Source organism: Dipteris shenzhenensis, chromosome 15 (genome assembly GCF_047967505.1).
Source record: "Dipteris shenzhenensis isolate YYH24624 ecotype China chromosome 15, Dip_SZ_1.0, whole genome shotgun sequence".
NCBI lineage: Eukaryota > Viridiplantae > Streptophyta > Polypodiopsida > Gleicheniales > Dipteridaceae > Dipteris > Dipteris shenzhenensis.
In genome coordinates this window covers 32,794,524-32,815,659 of record NC_141610.1, presented here as the reverse complement: position 1 = coordinate 32,815,659, position 21,136 = coordinate 32,794,524, and the positions used below count along the sequence as shown (strand labels likewise).

The 21,136-nt window shown below is 39.8% G+C and overlaps 1 protein-coding gene across 1 annotated transcript; it reads right to left on the bottom strand.

Moving 5' to 3' along the window:
- Positions 1-19,051: 19,051 nt before the first annotated feature.
- On the bottom strand, positions 19,052-20,768 carry LOC147893702 (G-type lectin S-receptor-like serine/threonine-protein kinase SD2-2). Its single transcript, XM_087386575.1, has one exon. The coding sequence runs from the start codon at positions 20,697-20,699 to the stop codon at positions 19,257-19,259; it is 1,443 nt and encodes a 480-aa protein (XP_087242701.1). The 5' UTR covers positions 20,700-20,768; the 3' UTR covers positions 19,052-19,256.
- Positions 20,769-21,136: the final 368 nt, after the last annotated feature.

Sequence of the window (21,136 nt, the reverse complement as noted above, 5' to 3'; positions counted from 1 at the left end):
CCATTGTATTTTTCCAAGTCACCCACTTGCAATCACACCTGAGCCTACAGACTCCTGATATTCTTTATGGAAAGTGCCTAAGGATTTTTGATATTCTTAATGGAAAATTGTTGTCATACCATTGCTAATACATCTTGAGAGGTTTTTAGTGAAATTTCCTGAACCACCTCACTTAGGACAGACATTGAAAATTTATATCCCCCAGCATCTTATTGTTGAGTTCAAATTGAGCTCCTATGTAGGTTTATTTTTGGCCTGTATGCTCACAACCTTCATTGCCAATTTGCATAATTGACAATGTACTATTCCTCACACTTGGTGCCAGAATTGTAGGTTGTAACTAAACATTTCTTATTGTCAAAAGTATTTCCATTAGTGATTCTTGAAATGGATTCTTGCCTAGTGTCAAATTGGTTGAGTCTCTATATGATCCATCGAAAAAATTCGCTATGATATTTTTGAGGCCTTCAATTTGGTGACTTAATATCATAACTAAAATAGATATATTGAGGTTTATCCATTGGCTTGATTTCTTTAAAGAAGCTCATGTGCATGGATGCTTCTAAGATCTTTATACGAAAAGTTTGAATTAGACTATCCGATAGTCATGTATTGAGAGTGCTCTATGAGATTTCTAATACATTCTAATTTTCAAGGTTAGAAGCTTCACGTGCTAGAATTATACTATCTGGTAGCTTGGCTATCATGTTCTAGTACTTGGCTATAAAGCTATCTAATAGCCAAGTCCATTGAGAGTGCTTTTTGAGATATCTAATACATGTTAATTTCAACGTTAGAAGTTTCACGTGCTAGTATCACAGGGTCAAAAGTATATTCTTATTTTGACAATTTGAGTAGCTATTTTGCTTGAGGTATGCCTTGAATTAACTCAATTCTAGTTTCATTGCTATACATGTTCACTGCTAAGAACAGTTGTATTGCCATGCATGCACTTGCCACATGTTGAGATGGACTACTATCCTATGTGTTTGCAACATGTGCATACTTCTTATTTTGTTTAAAGCCTTGTTGATTCTCTCTTGGCTTTCCTTCATTGATCTTGAGTTGTTGAAAGAGTTACAACAACAAAGCTTACTTGAAAGTCCCCCTTTTTGGACTGTTGGCAACAAAGCTTACTTGAAAGGACTTGACTTGCACTTGTTATATCCATTTCCCTTTTGATGTTACCATGGTTTTGGGGATAATTTTACCCATGATTATGCCTTGATGTTTACTGTTTATCTTTTTGCATTTGCCCTTTAACCTTGAGTACCACCTAAATGGCTCATAGATCTTTCTAAATTTGTAACTCAACACATATAACTCAGAATGAAGCATCTCTTGTCATGATGGAGAATGTTTTTTTGCGAGTATACAATGTAGTATAATCATCTAGGTTTTGAGAAATATCATCACGAGTTTCGTCAACTATCACGAACATCAATTATGGCATCTTTGTTAGGTGTTATTCTTTTAATGAAACTTTCTATGCCAACAACATCAATGGGCATACCTGTCGTGTCTGACATTACAAATTAAGAGATACACTTCCTATCATTGGAATAAGCTAGCATTGGAATAAAATAGTAGTATAAAAGAGATGCGTGACCCAAAAAATGACTCATAAGAATGCACACATTAGGGAAAAAGGGAGCTCATTTTGGGGCCCTGTAAGAAATTCACTATTTTTTGATTTATTTCTCTCCTAAAAGACCTCAAAAATAGTAAAATACGGAAACGTGGCTCAGAACTGTCAATTCAGAAAGGAATAAGATAATCTTTTGTCTGACTCACACGATTTTGCATTAAATATATCCTTAGATTTTTTTTGTTTACCAAAGATTCCGCATCTCTTTTGCCGACGTGTGCAAGCCTTTCATAAAGAATCCATCACTGAACTTGGTGATTGCAAGTTTTCAAAATATTTACATGGATACCGCCACACTTCCACGATTCATGTTACAAAACGACTATGAGATTGACAAGCAAACTTCGCAACCTCAGAAGCACAAAAACTGGCCGATACTAGTGAGTCACTATCTCAGAAGAAGCGATTACACCATCTTCACATCGACTTAGAAGAACAATATGCTCCAGCACAAAAAGACGAAAGGATATGGTGCTGAATGCTCAACAGCGGGAAAATATGAGAAGAGAAGGGCTTCAACATATTGACTTATGGTGCGATGGAAGCATATATCCAAAATGTCAAGTAAAAAACTCTACACTTCCATTTGTCAATCCCACCACATTACTGAGGTTTGCCGGCGATGGACGAAATGGACTTCTTGGTTATATTTCAGCGCAGTCTGCATTTGCGAAAATGTATAAAATGATGTACCTACAAGAAAAGGGGGCCAAGATGCAGGAGATAGCCATTCGTGCAAAATTGGAGCAGCAGTTGCAGAATGAAATTGAGGAGCATTCAAAGAGTAAAAAAGAGTTGACAAGAGCAAGAAAGAAGAGAACCATGCTTGGAGACAGACTACGTAGCAGGAAGATTAAAAACATTGCAAATTTGAAGGCTGGGACTGGTGGATGCAAGCGAAGAATTCAGGAAGCAAGGTTAGATTGAAATTTGTCATTTTGTATACTCAAAAAGGCTCTCAAATGACTATATCTATTTCGTCCATTACCGCAAAACAAGAATGGAGGTGCTGAATGATATAGGCATATTGTGTTGTTACTATAGGAAATTATTAGAGCCTGCAAAAGAAAATATGGATCCGAACCTTTTTCCTGTTAAACAAATGAAAGGATTGCTTTCTTGTGGTGTAGCAAAAGGTTTGATTGAGGAAAAAAAATACAAAACAGTCAAACGCAATGTTGTAGAGGACTTTGTATCCAATAATCAAGTTAATGGCACTACAATCCAAGAGGCTCTTGATGTTAGTGGAGTTAGCAGGAAGGGATATAGTTCAATTTTCCATGCGATATCCTCAACTTTGAAAGATCAAAGGATTAAACGAGTTTTACTGCCAGATCCAGCAACCATGTGGAGGATAAGAGGTCATTTGAATGAAAGTATAGATGAATTTATTGGGCAATATGTCCATATTGAAGAAATATTTCATGGTGGTAAAGGAACCACTGTGTATGATCATTGGAACAATATATTTGTAGATCTACAGCAACTTCAAAGAAGAATGGTCGAGTTTTATGGAATAACATTTGAGGAGTGCAAAGGCATTTTGAAATTTGTTATCAAACTGGATGAGTGTGAGGTTGTAAAGGAAAAGAAAATGGAAAGAGTTACTATTACATTGATGAATGGAGCACTTAATACATCATTGACTGAAGCGAGTTCGAAGTATTTTAGTGTGCAGTCGAAGAAACACATATGGTGGTTAGGCTCGTTCCAAGTATGATCATTTTTTATTTTGTACTTGATTTTGGTCATTGTTTTCAAATCTGTTATAGTAAGACTTTTGCTTTCTATAATCTGCCAGGTGAAGACAGAAGACCATGAAACACTAAATTGGGTGTTTCACCACACGAAAATACCAAGAATAATCAAAAGACAAGTGCAAGGCGAGAATCTCCATGTTGCAGGAAAAGGTGATTTTCAAGTAGAGTGGCACATGGCCGGGGATCTTAAAACACTTAAGTGCATGAGTAAAGGAGGCAACTCAAAGTCTCCTTGTCTTTACTGCAAAGAATCAGCTCAAGTAATGGATTCCAAATGGTGGAAGAGAGCACCTAATAGAGATAAAGTTGACCCTGACTTCAAGGCCATTTTGGACATTCCACTATGTAATGTTCACATCTGCACATTGCACGGTCTATGTCGAATTATTGAGAAATTCGTATTTTTGTATATTGGATTTGCTTGGAAACTCCGTCCCGAAAAAAATAGAAAGGATGCTCTTCAAGCTTTGGAAAAAGTGTTATCTGATATAGGTCTGCATGGAGGAGATGTTCAAATCACAAAGGATTTTAAAAAGTCTACCAATGGCAAGGAGGTACCAATCAAGCCCTCTATTGGTGGTGTTAAGGCAAGAAGATTCTTGTCTCGACCCAAACACAGTAAGCAAGTAAGGCAAGGTAGAACAGTTTCAAAGATTAATTATGGATTGTGGAAGCAAGTCCATAATGCTATGAAAGATCATGAGGCAGATGGGGAAGCACGAAATGTGAAGGCAGAGGTGTGGAGGTCTCTTGATCAACTCTTCATGTTCTGTGACAAAGTAACATGGACAAAGAGTGATTACAAGAACTTTGAGGAGGCAATTAAACATTTTGGGAAGTCAATAAAAGACGCGTGGTTAGCCTGCAATATAACTCACTACATGGTAAGGTTCTGTCTTCTTCTTTTACTTAAGTGTGATCCTCTTTTTTTTATTACTTACTATGCATTCTTATGTCTTACAGCATATCATCTACAACCACCTTCCCTATTTTGTCAAAAAGTATGGATGCCCAGCAATTTAGTCTACCCAAGGCATGGAGAAGTCTCACTACATGGCACGTAATGCATTTTTCAGACACACACAACACTATGGAGGGAGTCAAAAGGCAAATAGTCTGAAGGAAGTCTTCCAATGGTTTTATCGAGGCATACTACAGAGGCTGCATGCTAAAAGAAAAGTTGCTAGCTCCAAAATCAAGCTTGCTTTTCTTCTAGCCCAAAAGCAAAGACGAAGACAAACTCTCGACAATTCAATGGCAGCAAAGAGACATAGACAATGGAGGGAATCGAAGATATTTAGAAACCATAAATGGACAAGTAAACATGAATAGGACTCATTTGTAACTTATTGGTGTTATGTCCACATGTTTTCAAACTAAATCAATAGAATTTTTTTGTGTGGAACAAGTGACTCTTGGTGTTATGCCTATATGATTTGAGACTCCATCAATAGTATTTCTTTTGTGAAACATGTGATCTAAACGTAATACAATTTGTTCACAATTTCAATCTATTGTTTGTTTAATATTTAATGACACCACTCTATCTATTTAATGACACCACGCTATCTAATTGTATAAATCATTTCATCTTCAACTTATTGTTCATTTATACAAGATCATACCTGACATCAAAGACTTTGTACAAATCAGTTCAACTTCAATATAATGTTTGTGCTATATTTGATGACTAAATCCTATTTCTCCCAGGGCCTGCCGATCGGAACTCTCTTTTTGATCTTGATTGGAGTCTTTTTCTTCCTTGTTGGCTTGATGTCGACTGTCTGTTTATCAATGCTTGCCTTTGTTGCTTGTCTGGGAGGGGTATCCTTTTCTTCAGCTGTCTTCACGTGTTCTTCTTCTTGGATTGTGTCGCCTGATGCAATCATGGGTGGCTCTCGAAACCTTATGAGCTTGTGTTTTCCATAGCCCTCCAGACATCCTCAATTTGTAGCTGCCACATATCAAAAGATTGGAGTGAGACAATACACAACCTACAAAACATTTATGCAGAAGACAAAGTATTTGATTTGAAGTAACAAGATCATACCTTCTCATTTTCATCAGCAACAAGCAGTTCATCTTTCCAAAGATTTATTCCTCTCCCCTCCAGTCCAGCCTTTTCTTTAAGCTTTTTCGTGTATAGTGCTGAGAGATTCATAGCTTCCTGTGTGAGCTGGAAGGCAGCTTCACTTGGCTCTTGGAACTTTTTAGCGAAACAAAAAGTAAGGGCCTCTGCAGGATCAAAAATTGTTTCCAAAGCCAGTAGTGAATGGTCATCCTCTATGCCAACCTCCTTGTCAAGCCTTGAAGCCTGGGCAATAAGGGAAATGGCATAGTCCTCCCTTGAATTGAACATACACTCTATATCATGGAGGAAAACATAATCTTTTCCACCAATCAAGACACCTGGAAGCATGGGCACTGCATAGTTGCTGCTCTGAACATCAAAATATTCAATTGGCTGTGCTCCCCTAAGAGTTTTTGTCCTCAATTGAACAAGGTCAAGAGCAGCCACTTGTAGCCCCTCATCCTGGAGGTTGATATCTTGTTCTGGCTCTGCCATTTCTGTTACCAAAGGAACATCCTCTTTTTCCTCTACTTCAGATGTGTCTTCTTCTTCAGCCTCCTGCCCTTGTTCATCCAGAGAGTCCTGAATGTACATAAGGAATGCCATGGTTTCCTCAAGCACTCTGCACTTTCTAGTGTGCAAGTTACAGTTGAATTTATATTGATCAGGCAAGCTGTCAAATCTTCTATTCACATGGTACATCAGCCTGTCAATAAGGACAATATGATTTATATGCACAAAAACCTTTTCACCTTCCACAATTCTTCCTGCCTCTGTCAGTTGTTTGAAGGTATCCCAATGGTCTGAAAGAAAATCTTTGTGATGCTCCAGTACAGAGCTCATTGTGGGCTCCATGTTGAAAATACTGTGGTATATGTGGAAGTTCCTTTGAGCCTTGCATTTGTGAAGAAACTCAAATAGGAGCAAATCTGGAGACTTGTCCTCTTCTGGTTCCTTTTGTTTTGAGATGGAAGAATCAGCATTCTATTTCTCATCATCAAGGAAGAATTCCATAGGGCCAAAGATAGCAAAACAATGAGGTAGAAGTGAGAACCAAAAGAGACACAGGAATTTGCAGGAAAACGCGATGTAGGACCATTTGGAAAATATACAGCACTCTCCTCGCATTTTGTTGCAAATTCTCCAGTTCTATTGATATCCATGTCAAATCAAACACTAGGTTCATCTCATTGATTCCTGGATAGTATGAGGTGATATGCAAGAGAAAGGCTGGAGCTGAGTGAAGCTTTTCATGAGGAATGTGTCAACAACAGGAATTTGCAGCAAAATGCGATATGGGCTATCTAAAGATGGATAAAGCACTCTCCTCGCATTTTGTTGCAAACTTCTAGGTTCTATTCATATCCATCTCCAATCAAATTCTTGGGTGATTTACCACATTCTTGGACAGTATCAATTGAATATGTAACAAGAAGGGTGGAGCTGAGTGAAGACATTTGGACATCAAGAATCCAATGGATGGAAGAAATATATGTCAAAAAACATTGAAAAGAATCTAGAATTCTTACCTTTTTTTTCCTTTTCCATGCTGTTGGAGTTGCACTGGTGAATCTCCTGCTCTTTCCCTAACTTGAACTCTGCACTCTAGGTAACCTGGAGATCTGGCAGTGGTAGTAGTCTTCAGGCAGGTTGCAGTCTGGATGGAGTGTGCTGGGTAGGAAGGGATCAGAGAGAGAAGGAAAAGGAAGATGCGAGGGTCCTGGCAAGGATGAAAGATTGGGAGGTAGGGGAGGGAAGAGTGGTTGTGGAATTGATTATGAAATCATGAATGGCACAAGTTCCAAGGCATAAAGTGTACCTTTCACATGTGCCAAGTTTCAAACTCCAAGAGATCTGGGTCTAACCACACGTGTGAAAAACGACTACATTCCACGTGTGGGATTTAGTAGCCGCCTTGTTTGTATATTGCACTTATCTTTTCCCTCCTATCTAATCTATCCTGTCTCAGCCCTCTTGCCCTCCAGTCTCAGCTCTCTTGCCTCCCTACCTCCCTACTCTGCAACATCAGCATCCTGACCAGCGGCACAGGTTCATCCCCAGCACAAGGTACTCATCAGTAGCACAGCACACCCACAGATAGATTTCAGGTCAGTATTAATGGTTTCTTCCCTCAGTCTCTGCAATCTTCTTGCCTACCATAGAAACAATCCATCTTGCATGGAAATGCATAGACTCAGTCCATATTTTATTTGGTTGTAAAGACAGAGAAATCATTGTAGGAATGCAGATCTTCAAGTGTGATAATTGCATGTGAGGGCAAAACTATAATTATGGGTTCTTCCTTCAGTCTGTGCACAATTCTTGCCTTCCATAGACTCAATCCATCCTGCATGGACATGCAAACACCTTCAAATGACTGAAGGCATATTCCAGCATGCTACCTCATGAATTTGCAGGAAAACGTGAGGAGAAGGCCTTAGGAATTTCAAACAGCCGAAATCACGTTTTGTTGCGAATATTGAAATGTTGCTTCATCCACCCCTGTCATTCTGGTTTTGTGACTTCCATAGTTGTCCATGGCTGTACTCTTCTTGCATAAACTCCATTCATATTGTATTTAGTTGTAAAGACAGAGAAATCACTGTAGGAATGCACCAACATGTCACTTTAGGTATTTGCAGGAAAATGCGATTTCGACTTGTTAGGAATTTCAAACTCTCCATATCGCGTTTTATTGCAAAATTTTCAATGTTGCTTCATCCACCCTTGTGATTGTCTTTTTGTGTCATACCATGTTCTCCATGGCTGAAATCTCTTTCCATTGCTTTGTATGCAGTTTGTCAGAGTGATGGCAAGAACCAAGTCAACTGCAAGGAAAGCTGGCAAAGGGCCAGGGCTTGCAGCAACAGCAGTTGGGGCAGGTACCAAGAAATTTAGTGTGCCTCCAAAGGGAAGAGCTGCACATGGCAGGAAGGGTAAGCCAATGAGCCTGCTCCAACAAAAGGCCAAGAGATTGAATCATGGTGCAGGTGTGCTAAGGGAGATCAGGAAGCAACAGAAAGCTATAGGCTTTGCAATCCCCAAGGCACCTTTTCAAAGACTGGTGAAAGAAATATGTGATAGTTGGCACCTTGGGTTCAGGTGGAACAGGACTGCCATTCTTTCCTTACAGGAAATGGCAGAGGATTACTTGGAAAAATATTTTGAAGATGCAATGCTGGTAGCAGCCCATGCTCACAGGGTGACTGTGATGGCCAAAGATTTCAACACTTTGTCCAGAGTGAGATGGAGGTATGACAAGCTTGTTCATCCTGTGGAATGGCAGGACATAAAGATGAGAGACATATTATTAATTCCACCTACAAGGAAGTTGAAGGTAGATGAGGTTAAGGTTATTGAAGTAACCCACTCAAAGAACACCAGAGGGAAGGCTGCTTATGAGGAGTCACTGAAGCAGCAAATAAAAGAAACAAAATCTGTTATAGATGTGGAGACTGGAAAGAGGGAGCTGCAGATACAAAGAAGGTTCTAGGAGGTGGGCCCTAATATAGTTGTCCATATTAAGGATGAATTTTCAGTGAACGATTTTGACTTGACAAAACCATGCTTGGCAGCATTGGCTCATAAGAATGAGTATTGCTCAGATACTATCATTCTTGCAATGCTCTAGTAAGTGTCTATTATTTTACATTTTTTGCAAAACAATCCTCCTTGTACCTCGTTTATACCCTACCCTAATTATTTTTTGGTCCTATGCAGCATGATGAGAAGCTGGCTTTACCCCTCTGTATAGCATACAGTCCATATTATTGATCCTGCCATTTCTTCTAAGTTAAGAGATGCAAAGGAAACTCCCATCGGTATTTCTAACTGGTTTAGACATTGCAATTTTGAAGTTATCGATGTTTTGCTACTTCCATACCATAACAGGTATGTGGGTGACTGCTTCTTTTGAGATTCTTCTTTAAGATTGAGAACTCTTGTAGCCTTTGATTTCTTAATGCTTTTTTCCTTACGTAGTGACCAATGGAGTTTTGTTTCTATTGACATCCAGCAGAAGCAATGCTTTATATTCAACTCTTTTACAAACACACACAGAGCGTTGAAATTGTAAGTGGTGTGTGTGCTTTTTGAACTTAAAACTTCATTATTTTGATATCATACTAACTAAATTATATGTATTGCAGTTGTATTAGAAGGCTTCTAGATGCATTGGATCACTATCCTCCTAATGTCTCTCTTTTGGATTCAATAGCCAATAAATCTAGAGGTAAAAAGTCGTTCCCTCTACCGATGTCTATTTCATGCTATGCCTTTGAACTTATTGAATAATTTTGTTTTGTTCAGATGTTAACAGTTTCTAACATATCTTTTCAACTGTACAGACACCACAACAAGATGATTCAAGTAGCTACGGAAGGAGAGTGCTGATCAGTGCCAAATATCTACTTTCAAGCTATTTTGATAAAGAACAGCCAGACCTTGTAAGAAAGAATAATTTTTATGTAGCTTGAAGATAATTGATAGTGATACAAAGTGTTCTAAATCATCATATGCCATTGTAGATGAAAGAAGATAGCTTCAGCTCAAACTATGTATATAATTTCAGAGCTCATACGATTTGGAAGTTTTTGAGCTATGCCTCCCCCAAACTTATTGTACCAGCTACTGTCGAGTTGGGTGAGAGCTCTAAAGTACGAGAAGGTGTCATACACCTTGATGCCACAGATGAACAAGGACCTAGTGCTGATGAGGAGAAGCCACAGGTACAAGGACCTGCTGCTAATGTTGTTGAGGAGAAGATGGAGCAGCAACAAACAGATGCTCCTGGGGCAGTAGAGGAGACAATGGAGTAGCACCAACATACTGTACAGGACAGGATGAAGCAGTAAAAAATAGATTCTCCAAAAAATGATGATAGGGAGAGCTTGGACCATGTAGAGCAGCCTCTGGATCAAGCTATAGATAAATAGAAAATGGTTGTCAAGAATATGTTCTACATGTACAACTAAACACTTCTATACAAAATTTTACTTGATTGAATACAAAACCTTTGTTTATGGAGTCTGTGTTATCTCAATTTTCAAATTTTCAATGTCTTTGCATTTTATTGAGCTCTCTCTTCTTTTGAGCACTTGCAAAAACGCAATATGAATCAATAGGGTAAAGTAAACTAATAGCAGTGCTTAATGAGACTAGGATAAATCAGATGGTGTACCTTTTTATTGTTGTAGATAAATAAAAAGTCGTTTAAAATAGAACCTTTTGTCTCAAACAGAATGTCATTGCGCAATTGAGCTAGGGAGCAACATTCTCTTAATGAGATATTGACTAGCACATCACCATTCTTAACAACATCAATATCAAGAAGTTTATTTTCTACACCAAAAGAATCTTCATCTTGATCCATTGGGACTAGTTTTGCGCCTAGCATTCGACTGCGCCTATAATAAAAAGAAAAAATAAAATTTTATGATGCAATCATGTACTTCAGTTGCATAGAAGGTTGGACAACCTCACAAAACACTGAACTACATGTCTTCTTATCCCAACCTTTATCCAAAAATTGTGGCATGCATGCCAAACTTGTTGCTTTAACTGTGAACATTGTTTTTGAAACCTTCACTGGAAAGGTATTAAACAAGTCCACAAAAACTGTGAGAGGCATGCATAAAGAAATTTTTATTATCCTTGTGGCAATATTGGGCCGCAGAGCTTTCTGTACTTCTTTGAAAAGCTTGGCCCTATATGCCTCTGCAACACTAGAATGTGGGTGAGGCCAATCCACTGAATTCCATGCTGGAAGGTCTTGTTTCCTTAACACACCATGTTGTTAGCATTGTCCAGCAACTGATAAAAATGATTAGTAAAAAATATACCCGATTGAGCTAGCTCTGTTGCACATCGACCTTGGTATTGTTGTTCTCCTATCGATCCATGCAGAACATCTGTAAATCCCAGAATACAATCGATGTTTTGCCATGTCTCATACGACGAAGGGTATAAATCTGAAATAAAACAACACAAGAATGTCAATAAGCAAAGAAAGAAAGCTTCATCTTAAAAATCCATACACCTCGTAAAGAAAAAAACCACAATAGAAAAATATACAATTAGGCCTGTGTTGCGGAAGATCATTTGGATAGTCTCACAAGACAAGTTCTTTATGCATGTACACATGTTGAATCAAAACTTCTTTCACCGATATCTTCCCTTTGGTGATTTTAAAATCTCGTACTCTTCCCTTCCATGACGCCAAGAAAATGTTTTTTGTCTGGGGTCTTTTTCTTTTGCTAGGTTGCATGAGCACCCATGCTCCTTTCGAAACACTAAACCTTTCCCAAGTTCCTTCCGTTTTGACTGTACTTGAATTCTCTACCGAAGAAATAGAAGAAGCAGGTCGACGGGGTAAGGATGTGTGGTATAATTCTGCCTTCATAGCATTATCATCCACAGAGCATCTTCCACAAGAACGGCCATGGTTTTTATTCACCATGGAGACCTTCTGAATCTGTAACAATAGCAAAGTAATGTAAACAAGATAACAAATTGAAGTTTCAAGAAAGAGAAAGTGGGCAGACAGACAGTTGACAAGAAACATCTTACTCTACGCCAAACAGGATCAAGGGAGCAGTTTTGGAAAAGAAGAGGCTGCTGCACAATGAGGCAGTGGTGTAGAATGGTAGACCTTTCGAAGGAAAGGCGGCACAACATTTTAAAGTTCAAAGGAAGGTGGAAGCGGGAAGGCCCTTGTCAGATAAAATATCAGACTAGATTCTATCTTCTTGTCCAAAGATCTTGTGAGAATAAAAAACCAATCTCCACATTAATGTAGCATGCTTGTACCTACATAAAGTAGTGTTTCTTTTTTCTATTTTCTCTTATTTTCATGAATTTCCAACGTTACATTGGCCCTCTATTGATTGGTTGAGAGCTTATTTTTCCAAACCATAAAAGGCCCCAAAATGAGCTCCCTTTTTTCCTAATGGGTAGTTCATTTTTGTATTTTGATAGTAGTAAGAGAATGGAAGCCCAAGAGACCAAGAAAGGCAATGGACTTATAAGCTCTTTGATGTACAATAATCACACCTCACACGAAGCATGCTTTGAAATCTGAGACGAAGCCACCAATGACCATGAAGCCTAGCTAACAAGAACTTTCAAATCTAAATTTAGCTTGGCAATTAAAACAAAGAAAGGTTTTATTGTCTTTAACGTCAACAAAGTGCATGTGGTAAATAGCGACTACAAAGATAGATGATAGATGCTACATTTCATTAACAAAAGGGTTGTGCACGAAAGATGCCACAAGTCACTGGCTTACTTGGATCATCGGGCCCAAGTTGCTAATGGAATTAAGAGCCTAGACCTTGCATTCTTTTACTCAAAGTCATGCCGTCATATTTTGACTACAAAATTACTACAAGGAAATAAACTTGATGTGCAAATAGGTGTTCAATTTCACCAGTGTTTGTTGATAATTCTATTAGATAGCCTTGCCATGAGATTGTACACCTTGTTTCTATTAATGCTAGGAAGTCTCCAGCAACAAATAATGTGTCCTACTTGGTTGCAGGAGTGGGTGTACATGAAAATGTGGGGAGGTTAGCTGTTCAGAGATAGAAATACAAGTTCTTTCTCCTCAAACACAATGACTACATGGACATGAAATATCGCAATGGGCATCGGACACAGTAAAAATTCAATTTTTTTCATATAGAAAGTTAATGTACTAATTATTTTTTAATTAAAAATTTCATATACTAATTGATCTTTAATTAACTTTTTAAGATAGTCAAAACCATATAGAAGCGTCAGATGTATAGATTCATGTTCTCCCATCCTCATATAGTTACCAATTGTGCCTTAAGGTTTAACCTATGATCCAACAATGACTTCCCTTCATAGATGGTTGCTAGTTTTGCCCATATGTCTTTTGCAAGGCATTGGTTTTTTACCTATGTAAACATAATATCCTTTAAAAATGTAGAGAGAATATCTAGTGTATGAGGCACCAAGCCACAAATCCTAGAAATCTAAAATTTTCAATATTTTGAATTAAGAAAAGAACAAAAGACCAAGGCACTATTTGATGGTAGAAGAAGCATCAAGCACCACCCCACCACCCCTATCCCACCATCGCCATGCTCTCAAGTACAAATCCCCCCTTTAAAATATATCATCCCTTAACAAGTATCTCATTCTCATCCTCAAATGGGGTTAGAATCTCATTCTTCTTCTTGTTCACAAACTCTCTAGATTTAACTCAAAATAGCTTTGAGTTGTCCTATAGATCTTAGAGATAAGAATCGTATAGAAAATTTCATCCTCATTCTTATTCCTACTTCCAAACTCTTATAAAATTGACTTGTTCATGCTCCCAAATTCTTATAAAATTGACTTGTTCATGCAATACCAGAAGTGAAAGAAAACCTTTGTAATCAAATCATTTGGGCCTGGTGTCTTTGTGTAGTTTCATATAATGGTCCAGAGCTTCCCCAACTCTTTTTGGCTTGCCCTAGGGGGGTAGCCTTAGCAGCGATGGAATTTGTGAAAGCAGAAATTCACTGAATTTTATTTTTAGTTTATTGCATTATTTTTTGATTGGTTTTTAGGTGGAAAGTGTTAGTTGCATGCCAGTTGGAACATGCATTGGATTCAGTACCTTACACATGGCAAAATCTCCTTGTTCTTGCATGCCTATCGTTAATGAGGACTATATCTGCATTAGTGGAGCTACGAAATTGCTAAGAAAGTTCTCTCTCTCTCTCTCTCTCTCTCTCTCTCCGAATTGCGAGCAGCGCCCTTGAAGAGTTGACAAAGCACACAGCAGAGCGCATGCATGCACAGTTGGTTGAGCCACCGTTCGGGTAAATTATGGATGTATTGTAGCTCTGGCAAGGTGCTATTCTAGAAATCCAGCATCACACAGTATCGGCGTCCAAGCAGCTAAATGGCATCGTCGTGCAAATTAATCTTCCGTCTTCATTAAATGTTGATTAAAGCTATGATTCATTTGTCAACGATGTTTGGATTCTACATGTAAAGACACATGTGGCAAATATTTATTGGATTGCAAAAATCGTGTTTGTCCTTGTTATGCTCTGTTTCGCTTGTCTATAAAATTGGGATGATATGCACTCCCCCTGCACTTGCTTTCTGATACATTAGGAACAAAGAAAACACTAGCAATGGAGGGATCAATGGACATGATGGAAATAGACAGTGGTGCATTTGTGAGAAGGATGGATTTACGCTCCTTTTGTCTTTCCTTCGTTTAAGATGTCCTTCCTTACTTTTGCTTACTTTTTCGTATCTGATATTCTTACACTCTCTGTGCAGGACTTGCGAAAGCATGCCCTGAACTGTTAGGATCTCCACACCAGTTTCAGAGAAAGTTTCCATTTTGGAAGGTGGAAACAATGGATTGAAAGGACCCAAGGCAATTGCCGATGGTAGACTCTTTCGTGTTACTTTTTCTACTGTTTCCCTTGTTTTCCTACGTTGTCGCTCTTTCATGCATGTTTTCAACCCATCTCGTGTCTTCAACTTTTTTGTAAGAATGCAAGTTTTAACATTTTCTTTGATTCATGCAATCCCAGCCCATCTCGTGTCTTCAACTTTTTGTAAGAACATAATTCTTGACGTGTTCTTTGATTCATGCAATCTCGTCTTTTTTTGGAACTGTCAATGTACTAATCGCATCTTCATTTTTGAAACTGTTCAGTTGAGAAATGCAATTACACAATAGCGTATTCTATAGAATTGTCAACTCTCATCCTATTTTTCGAGTGTTTACAACATTTGTTATGTCTAGTGCATCAATCATTGTTGGTGATACAGTGTGGACTGCTTGGTTTTCCTGAGGTGGCAAATGTTTACAATATGTTTGCCAATGAATCGCAACGCAAGGTGCTTTGTGCCTCTGTTGTTTGATTTTTTGGATCAATAGCTTCATATAGTGTAATGTTAATGAGAGTAATTTGGTGCACAACATTTTGGTTAAGGCCATAGAAGAACGAATCAAATTGATTTTGTTTGGGTTTCTCAGTGTAGAGTTGAGACTTTTTCATAGTCAACAATGGTAAAGTTTCATAATTATCTTGTGCGAATCTTATAAAATGGTGAAGTTTTAGAAAACGTTCACACTATACAAACGATTTTGTTTGTGATTGATTTTTTTTTCAATTTCCTCTTTGACTTGTTCAATTCCAACATCTTCACAACCATGTCTCCTTTCTTTCTTTTTCTTTTCCAAAAAATTTTAATGCCAGTATGTATTTGTTGACTATAGAAGTTGGTTGTAGGAGCCCTTGCAGCTTCAACTTGCTCTTTTATGGACAAGAGCGCATCCTTGCCCATTCCCAAGTCAACTCTCCTTCTATTTATGCCTCCCCAAGCAAGCCCCCTAAGGAAAATTTACTAAAACATTCACCTATCAAGAAAAGTCCACGCCAATCTTTAAAGAATTCCTTTCAAGAAGTTGCACAAGAGGCATACGCGCAAGGTTCGTTTTGAAATAATGCTTTTGTATTCTTTAATTTGAGCTACACAAATGCCTTATTTCTTTGGCTTTTTCCTTGTTATCAGTGAAGAGACTCATACAAGAATGCCTAGAGTATGTTGTCTATTGCATCTTCGAAGTACACCGGCTCTTCTATAGCCATGATGGTAGCCATAAGAGCATAGTTGGTGGTTTCAACCTGAATTGCATTGCCTTTCTAAGCATATGTCAATCTGGCTGGAGGTCTGCTTTCTCTAGTAGACCGTTTGGGTTGCTGTGGCTCTGCTTGGGGTGTTTCTGGCAATTCTTGCTCTTCTTTATTAATCTTTTCAGTAGATGACTGTGAAATCGGTGAGTATACGGTTGATGGGATCATACAACTTGTATGCTTTGCTTTCGTCTCAATGTAGCCAACCATGATGCATTTACGTGACTTCGCATCCAATTTCTTGCGATGATCATCATGTATGTGGGCATATGCTATGAAACCAAATATGCGGAGATGCCCAATGTGTGGCTTATGTCTAGTGAATGCTTCATAAGATGTCATATCTTGAATCGGTTCGGTGGAAAGCTGATTAAGCAAACAGTTTGCACTAACTATTGCTTCCGTCCAATATTGATTCGGAAGATGCTTGTCACTAAGCATTGCACTAGCACGGTCTATGCTAAAGTATCATTCTTCCTTTCAACTCTTGCATTCTATTGAGGAGTATCTGCACAAGTGAATTGTCTTCGAGTGCCGTGATTTCTGCAAAAATTCATGAATGCTGAAGACATGTATTCACCTCCTCTCTCTGATCTCATGACTTCGATCTTTCTTCCTGTCTGGTTTTCTACCATGGCTTTGAATTCTCAAAATCTGAAAAACACTTCAGATTTCTCCTTTAGACAGTAGACCCAACAATATCTACTATAGTCGTCGATGAAATTCAAGTAATAAAGTGAACCATTGATGCTGCGGGTCTGGGCATAACCCCATACATCTGTATGTATCAAATCAAGAATACCTTGTGCTCGAGAGGTTCCTAAGCCAAAGTTGGTTCGCTTTTATTTGCCGAAGCAGCAAACTGTAGCTTCGAAGTCCCAATTGCCATATTCAGATTCTTGAGATCTAGCATGCTCTTGAAATTGACATGACTATATCTCTTGTGCCATTTTGTGAATAGTGACATCTGTTGCGGTTGAGCTAACATGGCATGCAAATCTGATACTCTAGCTAGCATTCTGTATAAGCGTCCTTTCTTGACACCTTTTTCGACTAGCTGAAATCTTCTGGATTTGTCTCTGATAGTACATTCATCTCTGTTAAAGATGACTCAGTAGTTGTGTTCTGTCATTTGACCTACTAACAAGAGGTTCTTGCTGAGCTTCGAAACATAGAGTACATCTTTCACCAATCCTTTAGTACCAATGAAATTATTCATAGGGATAATGCATGTCCCTTGAACTGGATTGGGTGTCTTATCTGCTGTGTAGATGACATTCTTTTGACCTTCTAATGGTTTCAACTCTGTAAACCATTCTTGATGATTTGTCATGTGAGATGATGCACCGCTGCTATCGATGTACCAAGGATCTTGTTTTGCTTGGTCGACTTGATAGCTGAAATCCTCTTTTAGATTGCAATGAGTATCTAAGTACATTGTATTAGTTTTTTGCATTTCCTCATTTGCGAGAAACATATTCCCATGTTCATTTGCAAAATGACTGTGACTAGAGTGTCCACCACGATGACTTCCCCGTCTGCTGAAATACCCTCGATTACTGCTGGGTTGACTACCTTGGTCGTACTACTTATGGCAATCACTTTCATAGTGTTCAAACTTATGACAATAGTTGCACTAGATGTTTGACACGTTGGTGGATGCATTCCCTCATCCTTGAAATCTTCCTCGATTGAAATGATTTTCTTTTTGTTGATTCTGATGTTGCTGAGGATGATGTTGACTTTGCTAATGACTTTGTTGTTGATGATGACCACTTCTCTAGAATGATCTACCTCTGCCTCTGTCTGAAGCTGTGAATGCTTGATAATTAGAATGACCTTTGCGTGCATGAATGGCTTGCGTCTTGAGTTCTTCACCAAGTAAGACTAACTGAAGTTCTTCCAATGTCAAAATTTGTCGTTGAATGGCAATACTCTGGACTAGATTCTCATATCCCTCTCCTAGTCCACTAAGGATGACTTGAACTATTTCTTGCTCGATTCATGGTCTCTTCTACTGCTGCAAGTTGATTCTTGTGAGTCTTTAATCTTGAGATTTTTGCTATATTCATGGTCTCTCCTTCTGCTGCGAGTTGATTGTTATGAGTCTTGGATCCTAAGTACGTAAGAGCGTGCGTGAAAGTTTATTGTAGGTGTTGGAGAGAGTCGTGTTGGTAGCACAAGGGCATTGCCATCGTAGAAGCAACGACGGGTGGTACTGTGAAAGAAGTCGTTTGGGGATGCGACGTCGTTGGAGAGGTGCGTAGAGGTCCTGTCGGAGGCACTAGAGTTTGGTCAAGCTTTGTCGATGAAGGGTGTTGCAATGGAGCTTGATGGAGGCCATTGCACTGTTGACGCCGTTAGAGTTTTGTTGATAGTTGTTGGCCTTTGCTATAGAGAGGTGGCTATGGAGCTTGCTATATGACTATGCAACAACAAATCGAACGTTCGTCATGTGCGCTAGTGTCATAGAGTCGTGTGCGCTACTTTAGTTGCTTGTAGGAGATGTGTGAGTGCTGTGCTTTTGCTGTGTCGCCTTCAACAGTTGAAGGGCCGCTCTCCTTGATGGAGGACTCAGTGTTTTCTGCACTTGTTGTGAGTTGTAGTTGCTTGAGCCTTGGAGAGTCTGCTGGCCGTAGAACTGCTTGCTTTTTGTTGAAGAAGGCTTTTTGAAGGAGTTGCTTCTATCGTGCTCCTAGTTTCCCCTGTGACACTACTTAAGGTTCGTACGTACAGGTGCATCAACGCCGGCGGCCGGCTATCATGAGACAAAAAACCGATTTAGGAAATGAAGGACATGGCATTTCAAATTGGGCGAATTACCACCTACACTAGAATTTAAAAGCAAGATTACGTGTCATTGGCGGCAACAAATTCATGAGCTGGGCTCGTGGTTTACATGACCGGAGGACATTGAGTTGACTCTGGACGCATTGGAGTATTTAGCAGTTAATATGGACACTACTCGGGCTGTAGAAGTAGCATTACATGAACATGGCATTGGCATCGGATAATTTCATACCAACACTAGAGTATGTATATGGGCATAACAGATTGTGGTAAAATTTCAGGTACGGTTGGCTTGACAATGCTTGAGGACGATATTACAATTCCGGAGTGGATTCTTGATCAGCTATTGATGTTGCTTTTGTTGAAGAAACACTACTTAAAGAGCGCCTTTGCGATCGCATGCTGAATACCTGATAGCAAGGTTCTATCTTCTGCCCGGATGCACCTTCGCTCTCTCTCTCTATGTCCACCACTACAACCTGCTCGGCATTCTCCGAGTATTCATCGCTTTCACTCGCCTGGCACGCGAATGCTAGTGATGTGGTCGCTGGTAAGCCCAATTCCTCACGGTCTTTCAGCACTTGGCACACCTTTCTCATGGTCGGACGAGCCCCGGCATCCTCCTGCATGCACGCGAATGCAAGCTGCAGTGTGACCTTGACTTCTCTTGGTTCTGCTTCCAGTGCCAATCTTCCATCCACCACATCCTCGTACATGCCCTGCTTCGCTTGAAAGTAGATGCATTCAAGGAAAATAGGATCCCCGGCAGCAACCAACGAGTCCACTATGTTGCCTCGCCCAAGAACGAGGGATAGAAGAACCAGGCCAAAACCATAAACATCTGTTGCCGCTGACGCCTTGAAGCTGGACAGCAAAGAGTGTGAGGGTGAGGGTGAGAGGAAACAATCTCTTGCGTGCTTCAAACCTGGAGCTTTCTGTCTCATAACGAGGTCAGCAAGGCCAAAATCAGAGACCTTTGGAGACAAATTATGGCTTAACAAAATATTCTCCAGAGTTACATTGCCGTGCACCAAGCACTCTCCACATCCTTCGTGCAGGAATTGCAGCGTCTGAGCGACGTCCAATGCGATCCGATAACGAGCATTCCAATCAAGTGCATCCCCGGCTTTCAAAAGAATGATATCCAGAGATCCAGGCTCTAAATACTCGTAAACAAGCAGCATTTCTGACTCCTCCGCGCAATATCCAAGGAGTCGAACTAAATTTTGATGATTGACACGGCTCGCTTGATATACTGCTGAGATAAAATCGTCTTCCCCTGCCCCTTTCACGTCCACTTTCTTCACTGCTACGGGCGTTGCGCCAATGGAGCCCTTGAACATGGTCGAGCTTGGTTTTCGACCAAGTTTATGAGAGAAATCGCGTGTTACAAACTGCAGCTCTTTCAGAGAGAATCTTTTCAAGGAAAGCTCGCTTCCTTCTGGCACGATGAAGCGTACGTCGGGTCGATTCTTTGCATACCATCTTCTGACGAGGAAGCTAGCTGCCGAGAGGAGGATAATGGAACCGATGACAACGCAAGACAGGACGCCCACAGCAATACTAACCACAGACAAGCGCGCGGCATGAGAGGAGGTCGACGGGGAAGACTGGGCAGAAGTGGGGACGAGAGCTGCGAGGGAAGGATGCAGGCAATCGACGTCGAGGGGCGGGCAAGCAAGGGCGGCAGTGAGGAGGAAGGAGGTGGATGCTGCAAAACGAAGGGCGAGGGAGGAGGCGAGCCAAGGACGGTCCATGGAAGGGAGGGATCAAATCATGGGAAAGAGGTAGGGAGGGGAAGAGGAAGAAGCTGGAAAGGTAAGGAGAGGAGATCGATGAGCTGAAGGGAGAAAGATATGAAATGAAGCAAGGAGCAAAAGGATTTGAAGAGGTGACGGATAGAATTGAACAGAATGAGCATGTGCAAGGCCGATGATAGAATTAACTCAACGTACAGGAAGTAGGTCGCCCATGCAACCGACGACGTCAATGACAAATGGCAGGTGCCATGTGATCCTCTTTAAAGCTTCCTCATCATCATCTATTGCTTATGCTCTTTCACTCCTCGGAAAATCTTCTCTCTCTTTTTTTGGCTCTTTGCTCTCTTATTGTATATATATCTCGTATTTTCTTATCATAACGTTTCTTGCATAGCCGCGTATCTCTTTTCACATTCGCCATCACCATCACCATC

Coding starts and splice junctions, on each gene's coding strand:
- LOC147893702 (XM_087386575.1), bottom strand. CDS start 20,699: ATGGACCGTCCTTGGCTCGCCTCCTCCCTCGCCCTTCGTTTTGCAGCA.